This window comes from Natrix helvetica (assembly GCF_964273705.1).
Source record: "Natrix helvetica genome assembly, chromosome: 13".
In the NCBI taxonomy this organism is placed as follows: Eukaryota; Metazoa; Chordata; class Lepidosauria; order Squamata; family Natricidae; genus Natrix; species Natrix helvetica.
The window spans coordinates 605,732-629,644 of NC_138557.1; the positions used below are offsets into that span (position 1 = coordinate 605,732).

Here is a 23,913-nt window from a genome sequence, read left to right on the forward strand (position 1 = left end):
CTTTCCCAGGAGGCAGCAGCCCCTCCCCCCGCTCTCCAGATGCGCCGTAGAGCAGGGCCGGAAGGGACTCCTTGGGCAGGGGAAGATGGGGAAGATGAAGGAGGCAGCAGGATGAGCTCTCTCTCTTCTCTTCTGGTCTCCCTCTGGATTGTGGCGAGTGGAGCTCAGCTGGAGGAGACTCCTATGACCCCATCATGCCCGATGCTGCCAGGGTGTTTGGAGACTGAATGTTCCCAGGGTCCCCCCCCCCCCCCCCGCTGGGGAAGCCTCCCTTCTGCCCTTCTTATATTCTCCAAAGGGTTGGGCCTTGCCCCGTGCTCTAGTGCCGCTTCATTCCTTGGCGAATGGTTGGGCAGGCAGCCTCTGACTCTCGGCTTCTTGGGGTTTCGTTAAAGACCTTAATTGTGCTCTCAGCTGCTTCGCAACTTTCATCTGTGCAGTGAAACAGGGAGCAGAAGCACTTAACTAAATAAGCACCTGCCTTTTCTTTAGCGTAAGAGATTTTTTAATTTTAATTGAAGAAGCTGGCAACCTTAGGGAACAAACACACAAGGGCAAGCTAATTATACCCGCCCCAAAAAGCTGCAAGCGGCGTGGCTTTCCTTTTTAAAAGTAGAGACCAAAATATTCCAGCGGTTGCTTGGCGAAGGGTGGCGAAAGCGACAGCTGCCCTGAAAATATGAATAAGAAGGACTTGGGGAGGCCAGGATGACCTTGGTGTATTTTTGATGCCTCCCTCTCCAGGAAGGCAAGAACGGTGAGTTCGCTTTTAATAGACGGGGCCCTGCCTCCCGCCTGAGTGGGGGAAAGATCCAGAAATCCCCTTTGGCTCCCTCCAGAGATCTTGGAAGAGTTCCGGGCTCTCCGCTGCCTGGACTCCAGGGATGAGCAGATGCCCTAAAGCAGGAATCTCCTTGGTGGGAAGAGAAAGTTCCTCCAACTCCTTCCTGGTTTTCCCAGAAGGAAGGGCGGGGCCAACTTTGTAAGGTGAGGCGAATTCTTTCCTCCGCCTGCCTAATTTTGTTCAAAGGGAGAAGAAGCAAAAGGAGGGAGCATCCAGTGGCCTCTTGACTCTTGAGGGTTAACGAAGAGCCGTCCCTCTTCCCGGTTGCTCTGATGAGACCTCGGTGTTCCTGCTTCCTGAGAGTTGAAAGAAAACCCCGCAGAAGGCCTCCAAAGGGTCTCCCGTGTGGACAGCTGGACCTCTGGGAGGAGCTTTATGCAGCCTCCTCCCTCCCCTCCCAAATATTCAAAGGAGGGTAGAACATAGCTGTGCCTCTCCTGGCTCCTCCTGCCAGTTTGCAGGATTACTTTTACAGTTAATGCAAACGGGGAGCCCTTCCGGTCAGAGGGCCTTGTGGCTGGAGGAGGCCAAATTGTCAGCCTGCAGGCCTCTGACTCTACTAGGGAGGAGCGAAATCAGATGGCGGGGTGGCTGGCAAGAGGGCCGCCCCCTGATCAAAGGCAAAAGGAGGCCCACGGAGGCACCCCCCCCCCCACACCTCCTTTCCACCTGGAGGGACCGTGGGTGCCTTCCCAAAAAACCTGTTCCTGCCCTCACCAAGCAGGTTTGGGCCTCTGGAAGAGAATGCGATGAGTCAGCCAAGTCCCTGCAGCGTGGTGTCAGTTTGATCCGTGGGCTTCCAAGTCAGCCAGGGAGCTTGGGAGCTTCGCGTAACCCAACACAGTCGGCCACGAGGCAAGAAGAGGAAAAGCTGAAACTGGCACAAGGTCTCGGAGGATCCGTTGGCCAAAGCCTTCAGCCTCTCCCTGGGGAGCATCCATCCACCCCCTTTGGGAATGGGCAGCCGCCTTGACAGGCCCTTCTGGCTGCAGGGAGCTGCACAGTCGATCCCTTCCTTGGCCTGCAGGAATCCCCCCTCTGGCCCCCAAGGCTTCCAAGTGGACGTGCCTGAAGCTCCTCCAGGCCCTGACTCGGAGCCAGCAGGCTCTGTTTTCCAAGGTCTCAGGGGTGGAGAGTGGGACGTGCTTCCCCAGCCCGTGAGGAAGGCTGCCCTGCCCAGTCTGGGATGAAAGCTTTGTCCCTCCCGGCCTCCGCTTTGCCTCACCCGCTCGCCACTCACCTAAAACCCGGAAGTGGAGCCGTCCTTTGGATTAGCAAGGGAGTGCGGGGTAGGCACAGCAGCAGCAGCACCTCCCTAGGCATCTCCCTGTGCCCCGTGTTTGCTTTTCCAACTGGCACGCTGCAGAAACAAAGGCCCAGCCTGCCTGCCTGGCTTCCCCTGCGCGTCTCTTTGCCTCTGTGCAAATAAGGATGCTGAGGGGTTGCAGGAAGGATAAAGGTAGGCAGGGCAGGGGAGGGCAACTGGGGGGGACTCAAGAGGGTGAGGGGGGCCCCCTGGAACAGCCCCACCTGCCTCCTGATAGGTGGATCTTTTGAGTGAATGGGAGGCCCTCCTATGAACGTAACTGTGAGAAGAATAAGGGACCTCGGAGGTCTTCTAGTCTGACCCCCTGGTCAGGCAGGGAACCCGGTATCATTTCTGACAAGAGCCTGTCCGGTCTCTTCTTAAAGACCTTCAGGGACAGAGAACCCACAACCTCTGCAGGCATTTTCCTCCCTGTTTTAATGGTTCTCACCGTTAGGAAGTTTCTCCTTAGCTCCAGGTTAGCTTTTCTTCCTTTCCATCCATTGCCGCTTGTCCTGCCTTCAGCTGCTATTCGGTGGATAGGCTGACCCCCCCTCCCTTCTCTGAGGCAGCCCCTCAAATATTGGAAGACTGCTATCATATCCCCCCCCCCCCGGTCTTTCTTTTCATCAGACCCACCCAATTCCTGCCCAAGACTCGCTCTCTGCTCTCAAGAGTCCCAAATGATTTCCCCACCCCTGATGGAAAACAATTCCGCAGTTGACATCCAGATCAATTGGATTGCACCACTTCTGCTGCCCAGTCAATCAAATATGCGGGACACATTTGAGGGGGGGGGGATTTAAGGAGATGAAGTTCAGCACACCTGAAGGCGGGAGAAGCCGACTTAGGTCACGTTGGCCAGAGAATGGATGGCTGTTGGCCCTTCCCTTTTGTCTCCCCTGCCATGTGGAAAATAAGCCCTTCACTTGCACCCCCTTCCTCTCCCACCTGCGGCTGAATTATCCCCACCCAGGTCTTTCATTCTTCCTTTTCTCAGATTAATCCTGTCCCGGCCCAGACATGCCTCTGTTGATTTTCATTTGTATTTCTGCATGGAACATGTTCCTAGGCCTGCTCTGGAATAAACAACACGGAACCCAGGACAGGCAGAAAGAAAGAAAGAAAGAAATTAAGCAACAGCAGGTTGCCTACAAATCCTTCTGCACCCGCGAGAGAGAACAAAAGAGAGCAGAGGGTGTACGTGCTAATAGAAAAGCCAGTGTAAGAAACAGTAACTAATTTAAATACCCTTCATTCCACACCCTTGTTGTCTGTTGCAATTCAGAGTCAATGGCAATTTTAAAATTCCGGTTTTATTCATGGAAGGGTTATTTTGCCCTCCCTTCATAGGCGGCTTCCCTCTGGGTCAGCCCCACATTTGCCAAGACAGGCAGGGACAGTGCAGCACCAAACTGCACCCATGGATTAGTTACTTGTAGGAAAAGAGAGCTCATTCCCAGAATTGCTAGGAAGATGCGGGATAAGATTTCAAATTATCGGATAGTTGCACATTTCTTTGCTACAGGGAAAAATAAAAAGCCGGTGCTCTGTTTTATTTTTAGATTTGTATCTTGCTGCAAGCAGAACAAACAGTAGTTTTGTGGTTAACTGTTTTATCCTTTGATCTCCCTTATCTAATATTTTTGCTCTGCGGCCCTGATGTCCAGGCAAGTTGTGACATCTTCTTCGGGATCCTGTAGCAGGATATTGGGGGCGGGGGGGGGGGGAATGGAGGGACGGCAGCTCTTACGACTGTTCTGGTACGCTGACCTGGAAGGGTGAACTAGGGCTGGCAGGGATGGTGTGCAGGTGGCCTCCCCACTCCTGGGAAAGAGCCCCACGCCCCAGGATGTCCCAAAACAAGCCATTATCTGCTCTCTTCTCAACTGACGGAAACGCTCGGTGTTTATAGGCCACCTGCCTTCCTGATGCGATCAGACCTGCCCCAACAACTCTCCCTCCCTTCCCGCCCAACCCGGGGCTGGCAAAGGAGAGAAGGAACTTGCTCTTTGCTAGTTATGCCCAGCCATTGAAGGGATACGGTGGCTCTGCAGACCTCTGCATCCTCCCAGATCTGGGCAGAAGGAAGTGGGCACCCTTCAGGGCAGCACTCAGCTCGCCCTTTCTTTGCTGGACTTTTCCCAGCCAGAAACGGTTGGGAGCATGCAGGAAGAGAGGCCAAAGCTCTGCCTGGCTTCCCCCAAACGAGGGGGGGGCATCCTCCCTCTCATGCCCAGCAAGGACAGCAGCACCAGGCTGGGGGAAAGATTCCTGGCAGTGCCAGGTTTCCCTTCTAGGCCAGCCGGGTCTTCTGGGAAGCCTCTCAGGCCAGGGGAGAAGCTGGAGCGCTTCTGGTCTCCATCTTTTTACAGTCCGTGCCCATTGACTGATGTGGGGCTGACTCTGGAGCTGCCTGCAGGGACCTTCCTCCGAGAGCCTGCAGGCTCTGCTGGGAGACCGAGGCAGGCAGGAGCCTTCTGAAAAGGCAGCAGATGCTTCTTGCTGCTCCCTGGGTGTGTTTTCACTGCCAGGGAGGTGGTGGGAATTCCTACCTCAGTTGCCAAAATAACTCGGCCATCCTTTGGTGCCCTGCAGTGAGGCTGGTGGGAAGAGGGGCCCTTGGTTGCCACTCTCTTCCCCACAGCAAAATGCCTGGCTGGGGCCTCAGGTGGTGGTGGTGGTAGGGGTCCCCTTGCCCCCTCAGCAAAGAGGGGAGACCCTTCTGTGTAAGTCAGTCTGGGCAGCCAAAGAGGCTCAAGAAACACCTCCCCCCCCCCCGGGCGTTTCTCATTGGCACTTTTATCGATCTGTGTGGCAATGCGCCTTTAGGGGGCTGCTCTCTCTTGCCCCCTGCCAGCCAAAGGAAATGGCTTTGGGGGGGAAGCCCCCAACCCTGTAATGTTTGTGTGCCCCGAGTCCTGGGAGTCTCTCTGTGGAAAATAATTCGGATGCTTTTGGTTTTGCTTGAAGCCTCTGGTGGATCCAATTGATTCCAATCTGGACCTGGATCCTGGGTGGGTCGGGAAATGTGGTTGCCTTTGGGTTGTTCTTTTGCTCTGGGCTAATATCCTTTCCGAGAAGGAGGGAAGAAAGGAGGTCCAGCTCTACCCTTTTGGGGGAGGGGGAGGGGGGACCACGTTTTGACTGACTTGCCCGAACCGGAGAGAGGCTCTGGCCCTTGGGGGGCGGGGGTGATGCGGTTTCTCTACCAGCCAAAGGTGGGGAAGGGGCCGTTGCGCAACTCCGCGCTCGGTCCTCCCGAAGCGGCCCAGAAGGCCGGAGCTGACTGTCCGAGCCGCCTCTCGCCTTTTCCCTCCCCGGGGGTGGCGGCCGGGGGTGCGGCGCCCCCAGAGCCAAGGCTGCCCTTCCGCCCGGCGGCCAGAGACGCCCCCGGGAAGCGCGCAGCTTCCTCCGCCGCCTAACCCTGCGCGCCGGCCCGGCCTGCTGGCGGCTCCCCCAGCCCGCGCCTTTTCCCCTCCCCCTTCCCCACCCAGCCGGGCTCCTGCCACGGACGGCCCAGGAGGCGGCAGAGCCAGCAGCCGCTCCTCGCGAGCACCAGCCCCGCCGCCGCCGCTCCCGGCCCGCGCAGCACCCACCGGCCGTAAGTGGGGCGGGCAGGGTCCCCACGTGCGAAGCGGAGCAGGGGCCAGGGAGGAGGGCGGCCCGGGGGAGCGCTGCCCTCCGCTGAGGAACCGGGCTGGCACCGGGGCAACCGGAGCTCCGGCCGGCGGGGGAACCGACTCCTCCCTCCCGCCGCACTTCTCGCGGGGAACCGGCAGGGACGTCGCTCCCTGCCGCACTCCGGACTCCGAAGCCGCCCTCCGGGCTCGGCGGGGCAGAAGCGAGGGAGGCGAGGGATGCCGCTGCCGTCGCGCCGGGCGGCTGGGCTAGGACGCCGCGATTCCGGGCGCTGAGCGCGGGTGGAGGCGGGGGACGCTGGCTCGGGGGGCGCCCTTGGCCGCCCCGCCCTCGATCGGCGGCCGCCATGGAGCCCCCTTTGCGGTGGGGGGCCCGGGGGGAAGGCCGCCGCGGGACTCTCCCGGCCGAGGATCCCCGGAGCGGCCTCGCTGGGCGTCCTCTTTGCGCCGCGCAGCCGGAGGGGGCCGGACCCTCCCGCGGCGCTTTGGCTCCGGGGGAGATTCCGTTCCAGGCGCCCACCAAGCGGCGTCCGGGGCTCTCTGGGTCCCTCCCATGCATCCCAGGCCAGGCCCGGGACTCCTCCGCTGCTTGGAGGGGATTTTGGGGAAGGGAGCGATTGCCGAAGCTCATTGGAGACGGAGATTGGGAAGGGGGAGGGGCGTCTGGGAAGACCCTCTAGCCAGATCTGCCCCTGCGGAGGGGGGCTAAGGGGGGCCTGAGCCAGGCGGCGTCCCGGGCCTGGCTTTCCCTGTCTGTAAAATGGGGAGCTGGAGCGAGGCGAAGAAAGCTTGGACTGCGGACGTTTTAGTGGCGGTGGTGGACCGAGGAGGGGCTGGAGGGCTTGGCTGGAGAGGCTCTCGTGCCTTCCCCTCCGGAAAACGGGCGTTGTAGCCGGGGGCCTTCAACCGGTGCGCAGGTAAGGGCTGTGTTTCGCCTTTTCCCTTCTGATCGTGGCAGCTTTTGGGCATCGGTCTCGATGGTCCGAGAGTCAGAGAAAAGCCACGCAGAATCGGTTTGGGAAGCCTTTTCCGTGAAGGTTCCGTTGAGCAGCCGAATCCCTCCCTATCGCTTTGCACCCATTGTGAACACTTTAGTGGACTTTGTGAATCCTTCCAGTAGTAAACTATTCAGCAAACTTAATTATGCAAAGTGTGCATAATGTGACATGTGAATTAGGATTGTTGGAGAAGGAAAAGTGGCACTCAGGACAAGGAGATGAATAGCAAGGATTTCCATATTTATACATATGCATGCATGCATGTATGTGTATATATATATATGCCGATGTGTGAGAGGTGAAGCCACTCTCCTCGGCATGCCCTCCTGCGAGGAGCTGGGGGCACCTGCTGTTCTGTCTCTTTTGGAGGTCCAGGGATTCCGCCTTGTCTAACCTCCCATGTAAGCAGTTGCATCCAGGGGCCTCTTCCTTTATCCGAGCCCCACCTGCCAGCATCTTGCCTTGCCTTGCTCTGCACCTGGCTTCCCTAACCAAGAGGGGGAGGGGGAGGGGGAGACTGCCTCATGGTCCTCCAGCACGGTTGGCCTTTCCTGAAGACCTGTCCCCCCCAATCTGGCCTTAGAAAGGGGACCCCAGAGAGGAATGACACAAGGGCTCTGAAGCTGAGGTGGAGCGCGCAGATGCCCAAGTCAATCCTGACCTCTGCCAGCCCCCCCAGCCCCCCCCCCCCGCTTGCAGAAACCCCGTGTCCGGATTTTTTCTGCCTGCCTTCTTTCAGAGGGGAAGCCATTGGAATCCTTGCTGCTCGCTGGAGTCCTTTGACAAGAGGCTCTCTAGGTTGTTTTGCCAGGTTCCTGCTCCCCTTTGCATTCCTGCCTGTTTTCTGTGCATTGCTTTGATTGGTAGATCATCGCCTGTCAGCTTTCCAGGAGGATCTGGGAAACGGCTCCTTTTCTGTAGAGCCGTTTTGCTTCTGGAAATAAAACTGCCCAGATTCAGTGGATCAACCTCATCGGGGTGAACTAAGCTGGCCTGGAGGTGGGCTGGGCACTTTGGGCACAGCGGCACTTGTAGTCTGTCAGTGGTGGCTTAGGGAGACGCAGGGCCCCTCCTACCCACTGAGGCGTGTTTAAAGGTTTTACGACCCCAAGTACCCTCCCTCTTTCCGTGGCCCAGTGCAGATCAAACAACCACCAGCAGGCAAATGTAAGACGGAGCAGGTGGCCAGCAGGGAACCGTCAAGAGAACCAGACAGCCCGGGTTGCTGGCAGGGCTCCTGGTGGCTTCAGGGATCCCGACTTCATGTTCCCCTCTGGCCACTCCCTGGCTGGGCAAACAGACGTTTCTCGGGAAGGGCGAGAGAGAGTAGAGAGTAAGGCATTCTGGCACTGGCCACCGACTGAATGGCTCTGCAGGCCGCCCGTCCCTCAATGTTCTTTGGGAAGGCTGGGACAGAGAAGCCCTCCTTTTGCAAGATGCCCTTTCAGTGTGGCCACACAAGCTGGGCATTGTGAGGAGGAAGAGGAAAGTTTTGGCTCTCTCTCTCTCTCCCTCCCCATTGCTTTTTCCTTCCTTCCTTCTGCTCTGGAAGCTCTCCGTTGTAGCTGCTGCACTTTTATCCCAGGGGTTGGGGGCTTTGGCCCAGAGCAGCACATAGCACCCTTGAGGCCGGACCTTCCTCTTCTCAGCCAAGTGCCATCTCAATCCTTTGCCCTTCTTTAGAGGGGGCACCCCATCTGTGCCTTCCCTGCAGGGCTCCTTGGCACCACGAGGGGCCAAACGGACAACAAGAAGGGTTCACAATGGAGGCTCCAAACTTCCCAGTCTAGAAGGAGAAACCCGTCTCCTCCCCTGAGCAGGGACCCAGGTGGTGCAAGTCCTCAGCGCATAACCCATGCTCCTTGGAGACCAGTGAGCCCCCCTAGGAGCTGCATGAAGGGCAGCTGCGCCCCTCTGTGCCTCAGCGCCTTTTAAAGCAGCCCCTCCCGAATCCTCAGGTGTGGCCCCAGAGCTGCTGCACCAAGTTGTAGATCTTTTAGTGTGACAGGCGGGAGGGAGGGAGGGAGCAGAGGTGAGTAATTCTACTAAATGGCCCTAAGGAGCCTTCCTGTCAGTCAAAGGCAGGTGATCCTGGCTGTTTGTCCTGCTGGGGCTGTGATTCGGAAGCGAAGCAGAGCCACTGAAAGGGCAGCTTGAGCAAAGTTGCAGGGCTTGTTCTGGCCGTTAAGCCAAAGGAGGCGCAGAGGCCTCTTCAGGGCCACAGGGAGGTGCAGACCTCAGCCTGGAAGGCCATTCAACAGATCCAAGGTTTCAAGATTAAACGGGGTCAGCAAATAAAGGAGATTACCGGCCGGCCGGCAGAGGCAAATCTTAATCTCCCTGAGGGCGTCCATTGGCACATGAATTGGGGCCACCCAAGAAAAGCCTCTTCTGTTAATTGCCCCCTCCGTCTCGGGCTAAGGAAGAGCCTTCCAAGGCCCCCAGGGGCTCCAAAGGCCACACCCGGCCCTTCCTGGGCTTGAGGAAGGGACAGGATGAGCAGCCTCTCTTGACAGGCCTATCCCTGGTCTAGATTCAGGTATCCTCAACCCATTAACCCCCACCCCGAACCTCAAGATATCGGCTCCCTTGCGGCCGTCCCACGGAGTCCACTTCGGTTAAGTGGGCATTGATAAAAAGAGATACGGTGGCTCAGTGGGTAGAAGGCAGCATTGCAGGCTGATTCTGCCTACTGCTAGCAGTTCGATCCTGGCTCAAGGTTGACTCAGCCGTCCATCCTTCCGTGGTTGGTAAAATCAGGAGCTGAATCATTTGGGTCAAGAGGCTTGGAGAGGGACGTAAAGCACTGTGAAGCAGTACAGAAGTCTATAGCTAAGTGCTGTTGGCAGAGGGGAGAGGGGGCTTCCTTCGTACATTGCAAAGGCTTGGGTGCTCAGAGAGAGAGAGAGGGAGGGAGGGAGAGAGAGAGATGGGAAGGAAGGAAGGAAGGAAGGAGAGCCCAGGGAGGTTAGCACGGGATCAGCCATCATGGGAGAAAATGGGGAGCTTTCTGGTGTCCCTGGAGTTGCAGCAGCGAAGGGGGCCCAGTAGTCTGACTGCATCTCTGAGGGAAGTGAGGAAAATATTCAGCTTCCTGGGATTTAGAGTCGTCCAGGAGTCACTCCTGGAGCCTTTATGGGTGTCCCTGGGAGAGGAAAAGGAGCTCTGCCGCAGCTGCCACCCTCCCGGGTCCAGACGTAGCTTTCCTAACTGGCAGAGCCGGCTCTTCCACTCTGAGCTAAGAGCCTGTGTGTCTTTTTTTCAAAGGAGGAGACGATCAGGCCCAACTGCATCTCCGGAGTTCTTCTAATTCCGTGTTTGTCAAGCTTGGCAACTTTCAGGCCTGTCTTTTGCAAAGGCAGCTTTCATTCGTGAAAATGGTGGGATTTCTTATGTCGAAGTAGAGGAAGGAGCAGAAGTTCTCAAGGCGACAGGTTTGGCCTGGCCTGGCCTAATCCTGCCCTGTTTTCTCTTTGGCTCCAAACAGCGTCGCTTTCTTCTCCTCTGAAAGAGCCGCCCCTCATCCTGCTCCACCATGCTGATCCTCCTGGCGTTCATCATCCTCTTCCACATCACTTCAGCCGCACTTCTCTTCATCTCGACAATCGACAACGTGAGTTGCCAGGGCAGCTTTCCTTCCTTTTGGGGTCTGATTCCAGGATTGAAGGGATCTCCTCTGAACAAGGAGATTACATTTTACCAACCTCTCCCAGTCTGGAAGGACACGGGCAGCCCCTTTAGTCTGAGGGCAGGGGGGCTTAACCTTGGCCCCTGGAAAACACGCGGACTTCAACTCCCAGTAGTCCCCCAAAGCTGGCGGGGGAATTCTGGGCGTTGAATTCCACACGTCTTTGAGCAGCCAAGGTGCTGCTGAGAAAGTCCTCCGTGCTTTGGTGCCCAACCTAAAAAAGAAGAAAAAAAACACCACGCGCACCCATGAACTACGGCTCCCTCCTTGGGGCGATGCCAATTCAGCTGAGCAAAGCAGTCAGAAGTCTTTCTGCAAATACATATTGCAAATGGGTAACTGGCACCCCTTTATACCAGTATGCGGGTTGAATCGAATAGAGGAGGGAGGGACCGAATGCCCTTCTGACCTTTGAGGCATCAGTTGTCCCTCTCGGTCTGACTCGACCTCTGATTGGTCAATCCATGGGCTGTTACGGTTGTGTTTTCACCGGCCACGAAACAAAATGTGAAGGATTTACTCAGGCCTGAGCTGAGTTCAGGCTGAATAGAGCTCAAATACTGACCTCACCAGCTGAAACAAAACACAGACACACACACACACACACAGACACACACACAGAGCTACTTCCTGACTCTTAGACATATTGACAAAGTTCTCTCCCGCCCCCCCCGCCCCCCCTTATCCACAGACGAGGTCAGCAGGCGACAGCTGCCAGCCACAAAGCCTTTCTGAATATTCGTCCCCTCCCCCTTCCTGTTGGTTGGGGTCTTTTCTATTTTAAAAACTGGCAGGTTCTGGGTCTCCTGAGCAGCAGAGGTCCCTGCACCCTCTGTCTCCTTCTCCCCTTCCTTTTCAGGCCTGGTGGGTGGGCGATGGCTTCTTCACAGACATCTGGCACCAGTGCTTCAATGGGACGAACTGCACCGCTTTGGATAACACCCTTCCAGGTGAGTCTCCAGGAGGACTTCCCCGCTGGCTGGGACACTCCAAAGGCACCCGTGGGGGGGGGGGGTTCTGCTCCCCTCCCTCTCCCCAGCCCCAAAGCCTTCTAGCTCAGCATTTCCCCAATGGCAGAGAAATAGAGCCTGTTACTGGGGCTGTGATAGATAAGCGGTTAAAGATGCTGAGCTTGTCAGCTGACGGCCCCAGTTCGAGTCCCCAGAGCTGCTAACAGGGTGAGCTCCAGTTACCGGCCCCAGCAGTTGCCCTTCTAGCAGTTAGGGAGCACGCAAATGCAAGTAGATAAATAGGTACCGTTTTGGTGGGAAGATAACAGCGTTCCATGTGCCTTGCTGGCCGCATGACCAGAGAAGCGTCTTCGGACAACGCTGGCTCCCTCGGCCAAACAACAGAGATGACCGCTGCTCCCTCGGGTCAGACACGACTGGACAGGGAAACCTTTACCTTTATATTCTGTTTCTAGGCTTCCATCCTTGATGCTGCCTGAGAGAAGGAAGCTTTTTGGAGCCGGGGGATGCAGGCTGTAGCCCTGTCTGCTCCCCCAGGGGCATCTGGGGTGCCGGCCCCAACTGAAACCCCCTTTCCTCTGGGATCTCCCCCTCTTTGAGGAGCGGGGGCCACTGCCGGGGAAGCCGAGGCCTTTGCCAAGGCGCTTGGGGGGAGCAGAGGAGGAAGGGAGCGGCCCACAGCTGCCCGACCCAGAGGTTCCTTGCAGTGGAAGCCGCTGATTTTCCCGTGGAGGAAATCGGGGATGGGGAGTTGGCGGGAGAGCCAGGGCTCCTTTTATTGTCCTTCGGCGGGAGTTGGCACGAGGACCTCTTGGGCAGGATGCGGCTGCGCCCGGAGGCGGAAAGGCCGGTGGAAAATGAGCTTGGGCAGGGGAGGCCCCTGCTGCTGTCCGGAAGGAGGAGGGGGCTGTCTCCAGCTTGCCTTTGAAGCTTCTCCAGGGCTGGGCTTAAGCCATCAATCCTGGCTTGCAAGCCACGGCCTCTTGTGCTACACAATCTGGCAGGGGTGGCCGACCGTGAGAACTTTAAGACCCGGGAACTTCAACTCCCAGAATTCCCCAGCCTTAAAAGCTGCGAGGGTTGGCTGAGCCCGCTCTAGGCTTTCACGCCGGCTGGGGAATTCTGGGCATGGAAGTCCGTGGGGCTTAAAGCTGCCAAGGTTTCAGCCCTGTGCACTCGGTGGGCCCGGTGGGCCGTTTGCCCCGCCTCCACATGCTTTTCATTCGCCCCCGCCCCTCCCTCCAGAATACCCCTCTATCCAGACCGTCCAAGCCACGATGATCTTGTCCACGATTCTGTGCTGCGTGGCCTTCTTCGTCTTCATCCTGCAGCTCTTCCGCCTGAAGCAAGGGGAGCGGTTTGTGCTGACCTCCATCATCCAGCTCTTGTCCTGTGAGTATCCCGGCTTTGAAAGGAGACCGACATGATTATGGGACAGCTAAACCAGGTTGGCGGGTGGGGGAAGCGCCCCTTTCCTCTTCATCATGGTTTGCTGGGGGGGAGGCAGCCTCAGAAGCGCCACTTTTCTCAAAACAACCACGTGGCCATTTGCAATAGGCTACTCCTCGACTTACAACCGTTCGCTTAGTGACTGTTCAAAGCTGTGACCACACTAAACGACTTGCACCCGATCTTTGCGATTACAACCGTTGCGGGCTCTCCATGTCACGTGAGCAAAATTTGGGCGCTTGGCAACTGGCGCTGCGGCATCCCCAGCCGGTCTCTGACAAGCAGGGCCCCCAGGGGGAGTCTGAATCGGTTAACGACTGCTGAACAATTGTGGCCAAAGAAGTCGTAAAATCGGGCACGACTCACTGAACCTTGCTTAGCAACAGAAATTCCGGTCGTAAGTCGAGGACCGCTCCTGCCGTGGGCCTAGAGTTTGTGTTTTGTCGTTAAGCGGGGTCCCCTCTGCTCTTGCCCCCCACAGGCCTCTGCGTAATGATCGGGGCCTCTGTCTACACCGACCGGCGCTCGGAGCTGCACCGGGGCCTCTTCTACAGCCGCTTGGAGGTGGAGAGCGGCCGCTTCGGCTACTCCTACGTGTTGGCCTGGGTGGCCTTCGCCTTCACCCTGCTTAGCGGCCTCATGTACCTGGTCCTGAGGAAGCGCAAGTAAAGCCGGGTGGGCGCCTGGCGAGGGAGAAGAACCACCCCCCCTCCGCCCCCCCAGCTCTCCTTGAAGCGCTGGCATTCCAGCCCCCCTTTGTGTAAATAGAAGCGTTTGTCATGGCTGGGCCCCTCCCCCGTCCTTGGCGTGGCATTACAAGGCCGGCGGGAGGACCGGAGAGGAGAAAGAGGTGGGTGGGCTGGCTCTTCTGGGTAGGGATGCCCAGCGCCAGCCAGCAGCCCCCTCTCAAGAGCGGCTCAAGAGTCCTGGACATGCTGGTCCCCCTCCCGCTTTGGGGTCTCCTCTAGCTCTGCAGCTCCCCAAAGAACAGTGGGGCTACCCAACCTTAACAAAAGGCGAGGGGGGGGACAGAGGGGGGAGGTCAGAGGGGGGTCTGGTTGGGGCTGGCAGCATGCAACAGTTCTCCTTAGCCCAGCTTCCCTTTTAGGCCGTATGAATGGGGACCTCCTCACAGCACACCACCTCCCGCCCGCCCCCAATTCTATAACACCCCCCCCCCCTGAGGGCTGGCATCTTGGAGAGCTGGAGCAACCATCGTGAATTCCCAGTGCCTTCTGGGTGCCAAGGGACCCCTCTGATCTGCCCCTCCAGTCGCTCCGTGCAACGGTGCCTCTCGGTGGGGCAGCTGAGGGTCTTCCTCTCACCCTGCCCAGGGGGCTCACAAGGGCCCCTCGCCCAAGACGAAGCTGCCCTTCGGCGATGCTCCTGTGCGTCCTGAGCTACCTCATTGTGTGCCCTGTGGCCTCCGCCTTGGTCCACCACTGGAGCATTTCCATCCTTGGCGCAGCTCCAGGCAGCCCTCGTCCTCCAGTCCAGCCTGGCGCAGAATTCCTTCCCGGTTTCTGAGGAACTTCACACATTCCGGGCGCCCTCATCGCGGGAGGAAGCAAAGCTCCGAGGCAGCTCTGCTCGACCTGGGGCGGCCCTGCAGGCGGCTGCCCTTTGGGGCCCCGGGAGCCTGCACTTTGGCATCTGCACCAAAGCTGGACGGTGTTGGGAAGCCTCCGAGGCCACAGAATCCCCGGCTGATGTGGGCAGACTTCAAGGCTGGCGCTGGGGAGGAGAGAGGCGGCCAGACTCAGCAGAGCCCAGGGAGACCCCGAGGCCGTCTTAGTGACCCCCCGTGGCCCTACTGGCGGCTGGCCTTTCTTCTCCGTAGCTCCCGCAGAGAAGCCCCCGTGGGCGGTTTTGTTAGATGGCGACCGATTCCTTCCTGAGCGCTACGGAGTGAATTGGGGCTGCTTTGACGAACGTGAAGAGGAGGCTCCGGCTGCTCTCCAAAAGCCCCTGCGCCAGGCACGCCCGTTGTGTCCTCTCAAGCGGACATTTGGAGCGAGAGACGGACTTTATCTGGGCCAAAATCGCATCCTCAGACGTGTGGGGAGAAGACGGTTCCCGCTAGACATCCTTGCCCACTTTGGCCTTTAATGCTTTTAATTTTGCCTTTAATTCCCGCTACTTCCTCCCTTCGGAATAACCCCTTGTCTCCCCCCCCCCTTCCCTGACCCCAAGCCGGCTCTTTTCTTCAGGCTGCAGCTCTGCAAGCTTTAAAAATAGTTTTTGCCCCTGGTGAACCTTTATTCAGAAGAACCAACTCCTCTGGTGAGGTCATAGTTTGGATTTTATGTTTAAAAATAATAGTCCATGTACACCAAGATATATGTAACACTATTTACCTTCCTATTTCTGACCCTTCGTAAGGAGCAAAGAGGAAGCCTCCCTCTTACAGGCAATCAATCCTGCCTCATCCATACACAGAGCCCCTTGTAAGCGAAGGCTCTGCACCTGAAGGGGAGGGAGGCCCTTTGCACACCTGGGCTTTTCAGGCTTTTGAGTGATGGAGCAATTGGGGTTTCTCAGAGGACCAATTGGTAGCTCAATTCCACCAACAGTGCCTTTGTCGTTTTGTGTTTTATATACCTTTCCATTCAACTGTATATAGAAATAAAACCTTGCAACCGGTATCAGGCCGACGTTTCATTCCGTTGTGGCTGCGAGGCCGACCGTGTTGTGTAGCGGATGGTTTGCATACAAACCAGAGGCAGCGTTTGCTTCCCTGGAGCTCTTGACATTTCTTGTCCTCCTCACAGCTGTGGAGAAGGGAAAGTGGCCTCGGTGGGTCTTGTGTGCCCGAGGGCATCCAGGCTTCCTGGAAGAAGAAGACCACAAGGCAGCCCCCTCCACCTCTTCCAGGCAGCCAAGTGGCTCCAGCAGGCGACCTTTGGCTGGGGAGGTGGGCTGCTCAAGAGCCTGTTTTTCAGTTTACTTCAGTTCTGCAGAACAAGTGCAAAGTGGCTCCTTGGTGAACAGTATTTCTGCACCACAATCCCCCTTTTTACAAGCCAGGCAGGATGCTTGGAATAAGTCTGCCCAGTTACGGCTAAATGCCCTCCAGGTAACAGAGGCCACCGAGACCCCATCATTCTGAGGAAGCCTCACTGGCTACTCAGAGCAGCTTTAAGACGTGTGGACTTCACCTCCCAGGTTCCCTCAGCCAGCCCTGCAGCCAGTTGAGGAATTCTGGAGTTGAAGTCCACAGCCAACGTGGAGAAACGGTACGCCAGGCCACGCAGCCAGCGGGACTCCACTATTTCAGCCACTTCTCCAGAAATGCTGAGGAAGGGAGGGGGGGGGGGGAGAGAAAAGCGGACTTTTGGATCAGAACACAACACCCAAGTGGCATTCTACAAAACCAGGAAAATGCAGTTAGCATGCAGGAAAATCTAACAGAAAAGGCACTTTATTTAAAAAACAAATTTTTTTTTGACCCATTTGGCTTTGGGCCAAGAGAACATTTCTCTCTCTTTCTCTCTCTCACCCTACTGGTGAAGGGATGAAAACAATACTGAAAGCAAAGTTCCCCCTTCTTGGAGGTCCTGAGTCTGATTCTCCCCAAGGTGAAGTGGGGAAACCTTCCGCTTCCTCTCTCGGGAGGCTTCAGCGTTGGGTGGCCATCTTCCCAGCCTTTTCCCTCATGTTCCCCCACATGGGATGCCAGCTTAGTGTGGGGGGAACAAAAGGGCAACCAAGAACTGGCCGGGGTGTTTTCCACACATTGAGCTGGGGAAATAATGCCCCTAAAAAGTACCCCGGAAAAGGGGTGTCAGGTTAGGGGAGGGGTCCTGCCACTCCCCCGGAGCCCCCTCTAGAGAGCCGAGACGGACTGGACCTCGCAGAAAGGCCCGTGGCGCCCGTGAACGTCCTTGGAGCGCATGGTGAAGTGGCACTTGACGGAGCGGGGGAACTGGGAGAGCGAGCAGGCCATGGGCAGCGGGAGGGCCTTGATGACGCTGGTCCTCTTCCACTCGGAGGTGGTCCCGCTGCCCACGTCCTCCAGGCAGATGAACAAGGAGAAGCTCTCGATGGGGGCGCACCGGGGGTCCACGCAGCGTATGTTCCACTGGAGGGCGATGCCTTTGGGCTGGTTCACCTGAGCCACCACCAGGTCCAGCTTCTGAGGGGGCGGAGAGTCTCCCAGGTCCTTCCAGGGCACTGGGTCCGGCTGTACACTTGGCAAGGCAGGCAGGCGTGGGAACCTCAGGGGCACCTGGAGGCGGCAAGTGAAAGGAGGCAGCCGTGCCAACCGTCCCCACAGCAGGGGCTCCGAGCTGTGCAACGCGTCTCACACACACACACACACACAGAACAGGGAGGGAGTCCATGGGGAAGGCAAGCTTTGAGGGCAGCAGAGAAGAGGGGAGAGAAAGGATTAAGGGAGGGCAGGGGGCCAAGTGCTTCCCCCCCCCCCCAACCCTCTGCAGGAGTTCCCCTTTTGGTTCAGCTGGAGAGGTTTGGCCAAAGTCCTGAAGCCCAACTGATGTGCCTCACGCACAAAGCCCGTGTTATGTTTCACGTCCTGCAGATGCCAGGAACGGAGCCCCAGCTGGCATCTCCTCCCTTCTGCCTCCCCCCTTCCAGAAGACCCCCCCCCTGCTTTGGCCAGAGTGGGGAGTAACACCAAGTCCTGGAGGCCGAACTGGAAGGTAGGCCCAGCAAGCCCGAGGAAGCCTCTTCACCTCTGCAGACTTGGCAAAATTCCCAGGGCAGCTGAAAGCAACCACTGTGGCTCATTCGGCTGCCTGCTTGGCTCGATGGAGACTCCCGGAGGATTCCAAGCCTGCCACACTATTGGAGGGCCAGGCTGAGACGCGAACAGTTGCAGCAGGGAGCTCAGCAACCCCCCCTGAAGCTGCCTCCAAGCTCAGCTGCTGCTTCAGCATCTCTCCTGGGCCTTTCCTACTGCAAGGCTGCCCCCTTGTGGCCAAGCGAATGAAACTCACCCCTTCCAAGGCAGGACTTTGGGGTGTGTGTGTGTGTGTGTGTGTGTGTTCCATTTGTTTTAACATTCCTTACTCTCTCATAGGGTTTGCGTGAGCCCCCCCCCCCCCCCCCCCAAAAAAAAAAATCCTGTCTGCAGGGGACAAAGCAGTTTTTGCAGTTGGGAGATTTCGTTCCAATACCTGATCCAGGGATTCTCCTGAAGGCTGTGGAAGGCTCTCTGGGCCCAGGTGCCTGCTTCCTGCCACTGGTTTCTTCTCTTCTTTGACCACAGATAAAAAGGGATCAGTGCAGCGTTTTAAACATTGTGGTATGCACTACTTCATTAATCAGGTGGCTTCTCACAATTGCCACAGCTACCAAAACAAGGCACTAAGCTCCAATCTTCAGGGCAAGGCAAATGAAGAAATCCCACCCCCCTCCCCGGCAAGACGGCTTCTCCTGTCCGTTCACCGGCACCCAAATACTTTGGGCTGCGGAAGAAACGCTCCGGGGCCAACCGCACTCTTGGAGGCAGCCAGTCCGGTACAAAGATTCCAGTGGAAGAAACGTTTTATTCCTCCAGAGATAACCGGAACGTTTTGAAGTGACTGCCCTGCATTCCATTTGCACGTTGCTATCATGTTTACTCCGCTGCTTTGAGGGAAAGCAGGACAGAGTCCGGAAAGCCATGCAATTAAAGTAATGACAAGCACCACCTCTATTGTCTAGATCTATATTGTCTGCTCACCTTTATCAGGATTGCTTTCTTCGTCTGTTAAGTCAATCACCAGCGCATCCTGTAATTAGGAGGAAAGGTGAATTAAGTGGACCCAGCGGGTTGTGTGATTCTGGTCTGCAAACAGCCTGAAGCAGCTTGTAACCACCGGTGGACTTCAGAAATATGGGAGGGTCAGACATAGAAACGCATACAAAGTGCAGCAAAAACGCCCAGAATTCCGACTCTGTGCTAACCGCAGAGCAGGAAAAAGATCGGAGAAAGCTTCAAAGCTGACCTTGGACTCGCTCACCTGGTCACCTGGAGGGTCTGGGTATCCAGCCGCTGCTTTCGGTGGGGGGCCTGCAGGAATTGGACACAAGCGAGGGCAGTTTTTAAAACCCAGAGTTTGCTGGGTGGCTCACTAAGGCAGAAGCTGGCCCATGCCTGCACTCAGTGGGAGTCGGGGAGGGGGTCTTCTAGGCACTCCCTGCCCCCCCAGACTGAGCAGCCTCCTGACTTTTCTGGACAAGGCGGAGAAGCCACTTGGCCCTTGGAGAGGTTGGCTTGCGTGAACGCCCAGAAGGAGGGACGGGAGGGCCTAAGAGCCAGGGGCTCAGTCTCAGTTGCAGCCTTCGGGGCAGCCTTGGCTGGGGCTCTGCCTGATCCATACTCTCTTCCTACCCCTGGACTGCTCCATCATCGGCCAACGGAGAGCAACATCTCAGCCCCAAGGAAAGGCAGCTGACTCAAGCCTCTTCCCAGGCCATGTGGCTTGCAGGAGACGCCCTAATGGCCAAGTTCTGCCCCTTGCGGGGGCCCTCATCACAGATTGCCCCCCCCTCCGTTATTTTCCTGGTTCCCCCTGAAGGAAGTCCTGCCAGAGCGTTGCTACTTCATTTGCTCACTCGGGTCCACTTAGAGACACTCAGATTATGCATCGGCTTCTTTTTAAGCAGGTTTGTTGGGGAGCTGAAAGGGGGGGGGGGGGTTCCCTCTGCCTACCTGGAGCCCCGGCTGCCAGCACCCCCGAGCTTTGCTTCAGCGCCTCAACACAGGGGACCACATCAGCACCGGACGACCTGATCAAGAAGCAAGCATAGTCATTCACGGCATCCAGCAAGGGGTTAGGCAGCAGCCGGCCACTCTCCACCGAAGACGGCGAATACGTTTCCTCCGCAGAGCAGGCGCCCCCTCAGCAAACCGTCTCAGACACAACCGGCAATTGCCGTTTGCCACTAACCTTTCCGCCGTGGGAGACAAGATTTCGGTCAGTGTTGGCTTTTTTGGTGGCACCAGCTTGCCAGCTGTGTCTGTGTTTGGAGGCAGGGTGGCACCATTGGACATTTTGCATTGAGCGTGTGCCCTGGGCTGCTTGACCTGGGAGAAGGAAGCGGAAAAAGGCATTTACTGCCAACTACGGGAAAGGACATTTTGCCACTGAGCCTGGAGCTTGGCCTCCATCTCCATTCCGACTCGCCTTCGGCAAGGAAACTTTGCTTCCGAGATGCTTTGGCTTCCCTAAGGAGCCCTAGAGAACTCTGCCTCAAAAGCAAAAGAGTTCAGAGCCGGAGAGAGCGGTGGCCCTTCTCCCGTTCCGTAGCACTGTAGGGTTTATGGAGAACATCTGAATGAAGGCAAGGGCAGCCCCTCTGCCTCTCTTGGAAGTTTAGGAACCCCCGTTTCCTCTCTGGGGCCCCTTCAGGCACGGGGAGGGCAGCAGTTGGCAAGAGGGCTTGGTCAAAGCTCTGAGGAAGAAACCCGGCCGGGAAAGGAGGAGATGCAACCTCTCCTATCTCACCATAACAGAAACAGCGTCTTTATTGGGCATCCAAGACTTTGAGCAAGTTGAGTGCCTGGACTTTGGGGCAACGCCCCCCTCGCCACTTAAAGGAGACCCAACGTCATTAGATCCCATTGAGAGGCATCGAAACGGAGGGTGCCCCCTGGCCTCGCCTGTACCTGCGCCCGAGCACTGCCGCTGAGCCAGCCTTACCTTTTGGGGGGGCTCCTTCCTCTGGAGCGCGATCACAGCATTGATGTGCCTGTCCAGCCTGGAAATTTTCTTCTGCAAGAAAAGGGAAGGCAGCGGTTCCTGCAACATTCCAGCTGCCCCAGTGGAACATCTGCCTTGAACCCACGGCCCCCAACCCTTCCCAGCTCTTTAACGGGGGCAGAGAGGCTCCTTGTGGGGCCCCTGTCAATCTGCGTGTGAGAACCACAAAGACAAATTGCACAAGCTTCTGCCCTGTTCACACCCAGACACAGAGAGTTTTAAAAGAAGCACCCTCTTACTACAATCTTAATAGCGATGCCTTCGTGTTTCCGCAGGCACTGCGTGCGATCAATTCTTTCATTTAAGTGTCGGAGACCCTGGTCCAATTCCCTCACCGAGGCCTCCAGCTGGCTTTGAATCCAGCCCTTGACCTACAGCAAGAAAAATACACAAACACAGACATTTTCAACTTAACATTCACAACCCCCCCCCCCACAACACAACTGATCAGAAATGGGAAACCTTTTCAACAGCAGCCAAAGCGGAGTCCTCAACCTGCCGTTTTTCCCTTGTGAATTTCTTAACTTTCCCATCCCTTTGATACATGCACTTATTGTGAAATATTTCTAATTACTGCACTTTTAGCCGCTTCCATCGTTCTAGCGAGCCCCCTCCCCAGGCTCAGCACCCCTTCTGCTCGGCCACTGAGGATCTGAAGGGCAGAGGGACTGCTGGCCACCACTCTGGCCTCGCCTTCCGTGCTTGCTTTTAAAGGCGCCTCTCGGTGGGTTTCCAGAAGGCAAAAGGAACAAAGAGGTGGGAAATCAAGTTCATGCCCCTTGTAGTTTGGAGGCAGAAGACACCCCCCCCCTTCCACATCTTGTAAGGAAACCGTTGCTTCCCTGTGGCAGAATTGTGCGCATGGAGGAAGCCAGAGATGCCCGGAAGAGCCTGCAGGGGCTGCCCTTGGTTGGACATCCCTGGGATGCAGCTGCAGCGAGACCTGCCCCCCTCCCCCCCCCAACATGACTGGCCCATGCAGCATTACCTGTGGACTTTTCCAGCCCGAGAAGGGCCTGGAGCAAGCTATCGAGACAAAAAGAGCGGTTACGAACGGCTAACAGGAAGAGCTCCAACCTCACAGAGCGGCGGCCAACAAGGGGACCAGTGACAAGCCGCAGGGCTGCTCCCTTCGGGCCCCGTGCGGGAGGGCGTCGGCGTGGCCCCCATGGGAAGCGGCACTCGCAAGGGACCTCTGTGCCAGAGGGGACAGCATTCGGAAGGGCCGATGCCCCTGCCGGCCGTAGTCCTTTACCTTTCCCAGACCGGACTCCGCTTCCTCCACGGCTGGGGAGGTCCACTGTGTGGGGTCCCCAGAGGCTTTGCTGCGCTTGGAAAGGACGCTGCCTTCCTCGCCATTGCTGGATGCTGTCCTCTTCCTCTGAACGTCTCCTGCCAGGAAAGACGGGAGACCTTCAGGGAGGCAAATGGGAGCCCTGCTAGGACTAAGCCCCCGGCCCTCTGGGCAAAAAGGGGAAAGGCAGTTATTACGCAAATGCCTCCACGTTTCGTGGAAGGCTCCCACTGGCCAACCCCCCTAGAGCAAAGACAAGCTGGGATGGAGCTCTACTATCCAAAACACACACTTTACAGGTGGTCCTCGACTTATGACCACAACTGAGCCCAAAATTCCTGCTGCTGAATGAGACATTTGTGGGTGGGTCATCAGGAGATTAGGGACCAGCTGCGAGAGAAAAGAGTGAGCTCGCTGTCTTTTTATGGGTTTAGTCTTACCCAGGGGCCCTGCGGGCACCCCGTCTGTTTCAGGCACCCCAAAGCAGCTTTCTTCCTGTTGCAATGCTGGAAGAGTTTGGCAGACGGGCGTTTCGGCTGCTGCACCTGCGGAGGGCTTTTTGTGCGTGGAAGAGGCTACCGGAAGCTGATCTGGGAGCTGGCCAGCCGGCGCTTCGACCGGCTTCGGCAAGGAGCAGCCGGAGTCCTTTTCGTACCAGTACCAAAGGATGTCCTGCAACGTGCCGGCATTCAGGAACCGCCGGACCCCCGGGTTCGGGAGGTCCTGGAGCATTTCCTGGGGGTCCTTATAAATGCTGATTTCGGAATTCACCAGCAAGCTGGCCAGGGGCTCCTTGGCCGGCAGTGGCTTCAGTCTGGCTCCAGTCTCTTCCTGGGCCCCGTTGGCCTCGGCCGGCCTCGCTTGGCCCACAGCTCCTTCTCCACCCTTCATCCTGCTCAGGTGCTCCGCCTGCTTCCGGCTGCTCAGAGCCATCGTCTTCCTGGCCCGCAGCGGCTTCCGGATCTCCGTGCCTGGATTCATTTTCCTGGCTGGAAGACAACATGGTCCCATCAGGACCGCCCCTCCCAAGGCCTTGGCCATCAGAGGGGGATCCTGGGGGTCCCATCGGCAGTCGGGGCCCCTGCGTCTCGAGGGTGTCCGGCCGCCCTGCCCAGGCTCCCAGCTGCAAGCAGCCCAGGCCCAGCGGCCGATGCCCGGAGGGGGGGTCGCAAGGGGTCCTCGCTGGGGCCCTTCCCCTCCCCTACCCCAGGAGGAGGAGGGGGGAGGAGCAGCCCTGGGCTAGACTGCCAGGAGCCCCCCAGGCCTTCCCGACCCTCCCCCAGGCCCACCGGGCAGCGGTTTGGGCCTGGAGCAGGGCGGGGGTCGCCAGGCCGCTTCCGCCCGCCAAGGACCCCGGGGCCGCCCTTCCAAGGGGCGGAGGGTCTCGACTAGATGACCCACGGACCTCTCCGCCTGCCTTGCACCACCGGCGGCCCCGGGGGTCGCCTGGTCGGCCGGGGTATCGCTGCGGGCGGGCAGGGCCCAGGGAGGGAGACCCCGGGTGGGCGGGCGGGCGGAGCGCTGCTCGGTCCCCGGAAGGGCGGCGGACCCGGGCGACTCCTTCCTCCTGGGAGGGGGGGGGGGCACTGCCGTTCCTGCCGGCCACCCCAACTTACAGGCGCTTCTGCGCACGCGCGCCGCCGCCAATCTGCCCGGAGCTGCCCCCCCTCCTCGCCGCCGCCGCCGCCCGGAACACTCGCAGCGCCGACAGAGGAAGGGATACCGCGCACGCGCAGAGCGAGGCGCCAGCTGGGGGCGGGCCGCGCCGTCACTCCCCGGCTTCGGGCCTGGCGAGGAGGCTCCTACGGCCAACCGGGAGGCAGAGGAGGCGGGACCTCCCCCATTACGCCCAATCGGCAGCGCGTCGGGGCCGGACCTTTGTTCCGATTGGCCGTGTGCGCCTAGCCGTGGTTTGTTCAACCCGGGTTCCCTCAGACGCACGTGTGAAGCCGGGGATGCGGGTCGTTGCCCGGTACGTGCGCCCCGAGGCCAGGCGGTTCGGAGGCTTCC

The 23,913-nt window shown here is 58.0% G+C and overlaps 2 protein-coding genes across 7 annotated transcripts; one reads left to right on the forward strand and one right to left on the reverse strand.

Annotated features, from left to right (window-relative positions):
* The first annotated feature begins 625 nt into the window (after positions 1 to 625).
* EMP2 (epithelial membrane protein 2) lies at positions 626 to 15,542 on the forward strand. 4 transcript variants are annotated; one of them, XM_081965567.1, is made up of 6 exons: positions 6,582 to 6,708; positions 10,057 to 10,169; positions 10,277 to 10,402; positions 11,337 to 11,427; positions 12,694 to 12,840; positions 13,379 to 15,542. In XM_081965567.1, the coding sequence occupies exons 3-6, from the start codon at positions 10,325 to 10,327 to the stop codon at positions 13,564 to 13,566; spliced, it is 504 nt and encodes a 167-aa protein (XP_081821693.1). In that variant the 5' UTR covers positions 6,582 to 6,708; positions 10,057 to 10,169; positions 10,277 to 10,324; the 3' UTR covers positions 13,567 to 15,542. The 4 variants fall into 4 exon arrangements, with proteins under 4 accessions (XP_081821694.1, XP_081821691.1, XP_081821692.1 ...); XM_081965568.1 differs by lacking the exons at positions 6,582 to 6,708; positions 10,057 to 10,169 and adding an exon at positions 626 to 757; XM_081965565.1 differs by lacking the exons at positions 6,582 to 6,708; positions 10,057 to 10,169 and adding an exon at positions 5,617 to 5,754.
* A 758-nt stretch (positions 15,543 to 16,300) lies between these two features.
* On the reverse strand, positions 16,301 to 23,640 carry ATF7IP2 (activating transcription factor 7 interacting protein 2). 3 transcript variants are annotated; one of them, XM_081965472.1, is made up of 11 exons: positions 23,520 to 23,640; positions 22,344 to 22,892; positions 21,865 to 22,001; positions 20,849 to 20,980; positions 20,550 to 20,621; positions 19,797 to 19,933; positions 19,559 to 19,635; positions 18,867 to 18,916; positions 18,587 to 18,635; positions 18,039 to 18,115; positions 16,301 to 17,125 (listed from the first exon to the last, which is right to left on the reverse strand). In XM_081965472.1, exons 2-11 carry the CDS (start codon positions 22,882 to 22,884, stop codon positions 16,724 to 16,726), a joined length of 1,674 nt encoding a protein of 557 aa, XP_081821598.1. In that variant the 5' UTR covers positions 22,885 to 22,892; positions 23,520 to 23,640; the 3' UTR covers positions 16,301 to 16,723. The 3 variants fall into 3 exon arrangements, with proteins under 3 accessions (XP_081821598.1, XP_081821596.1, XP_081821597.1); XM_081965470.1 differs by having other exon boundaries at positions 18,039 to 18,118; XM_081965471.1 differs by lacking the exon at positions 23,520 to 23,640 and adding an exon at positions 23,309 to 23,498 and having other exon boundaries at positions 18,039 to 18,118.
* Positions 23,641 to 23,913: the final 273 nt, after the last annotated feature.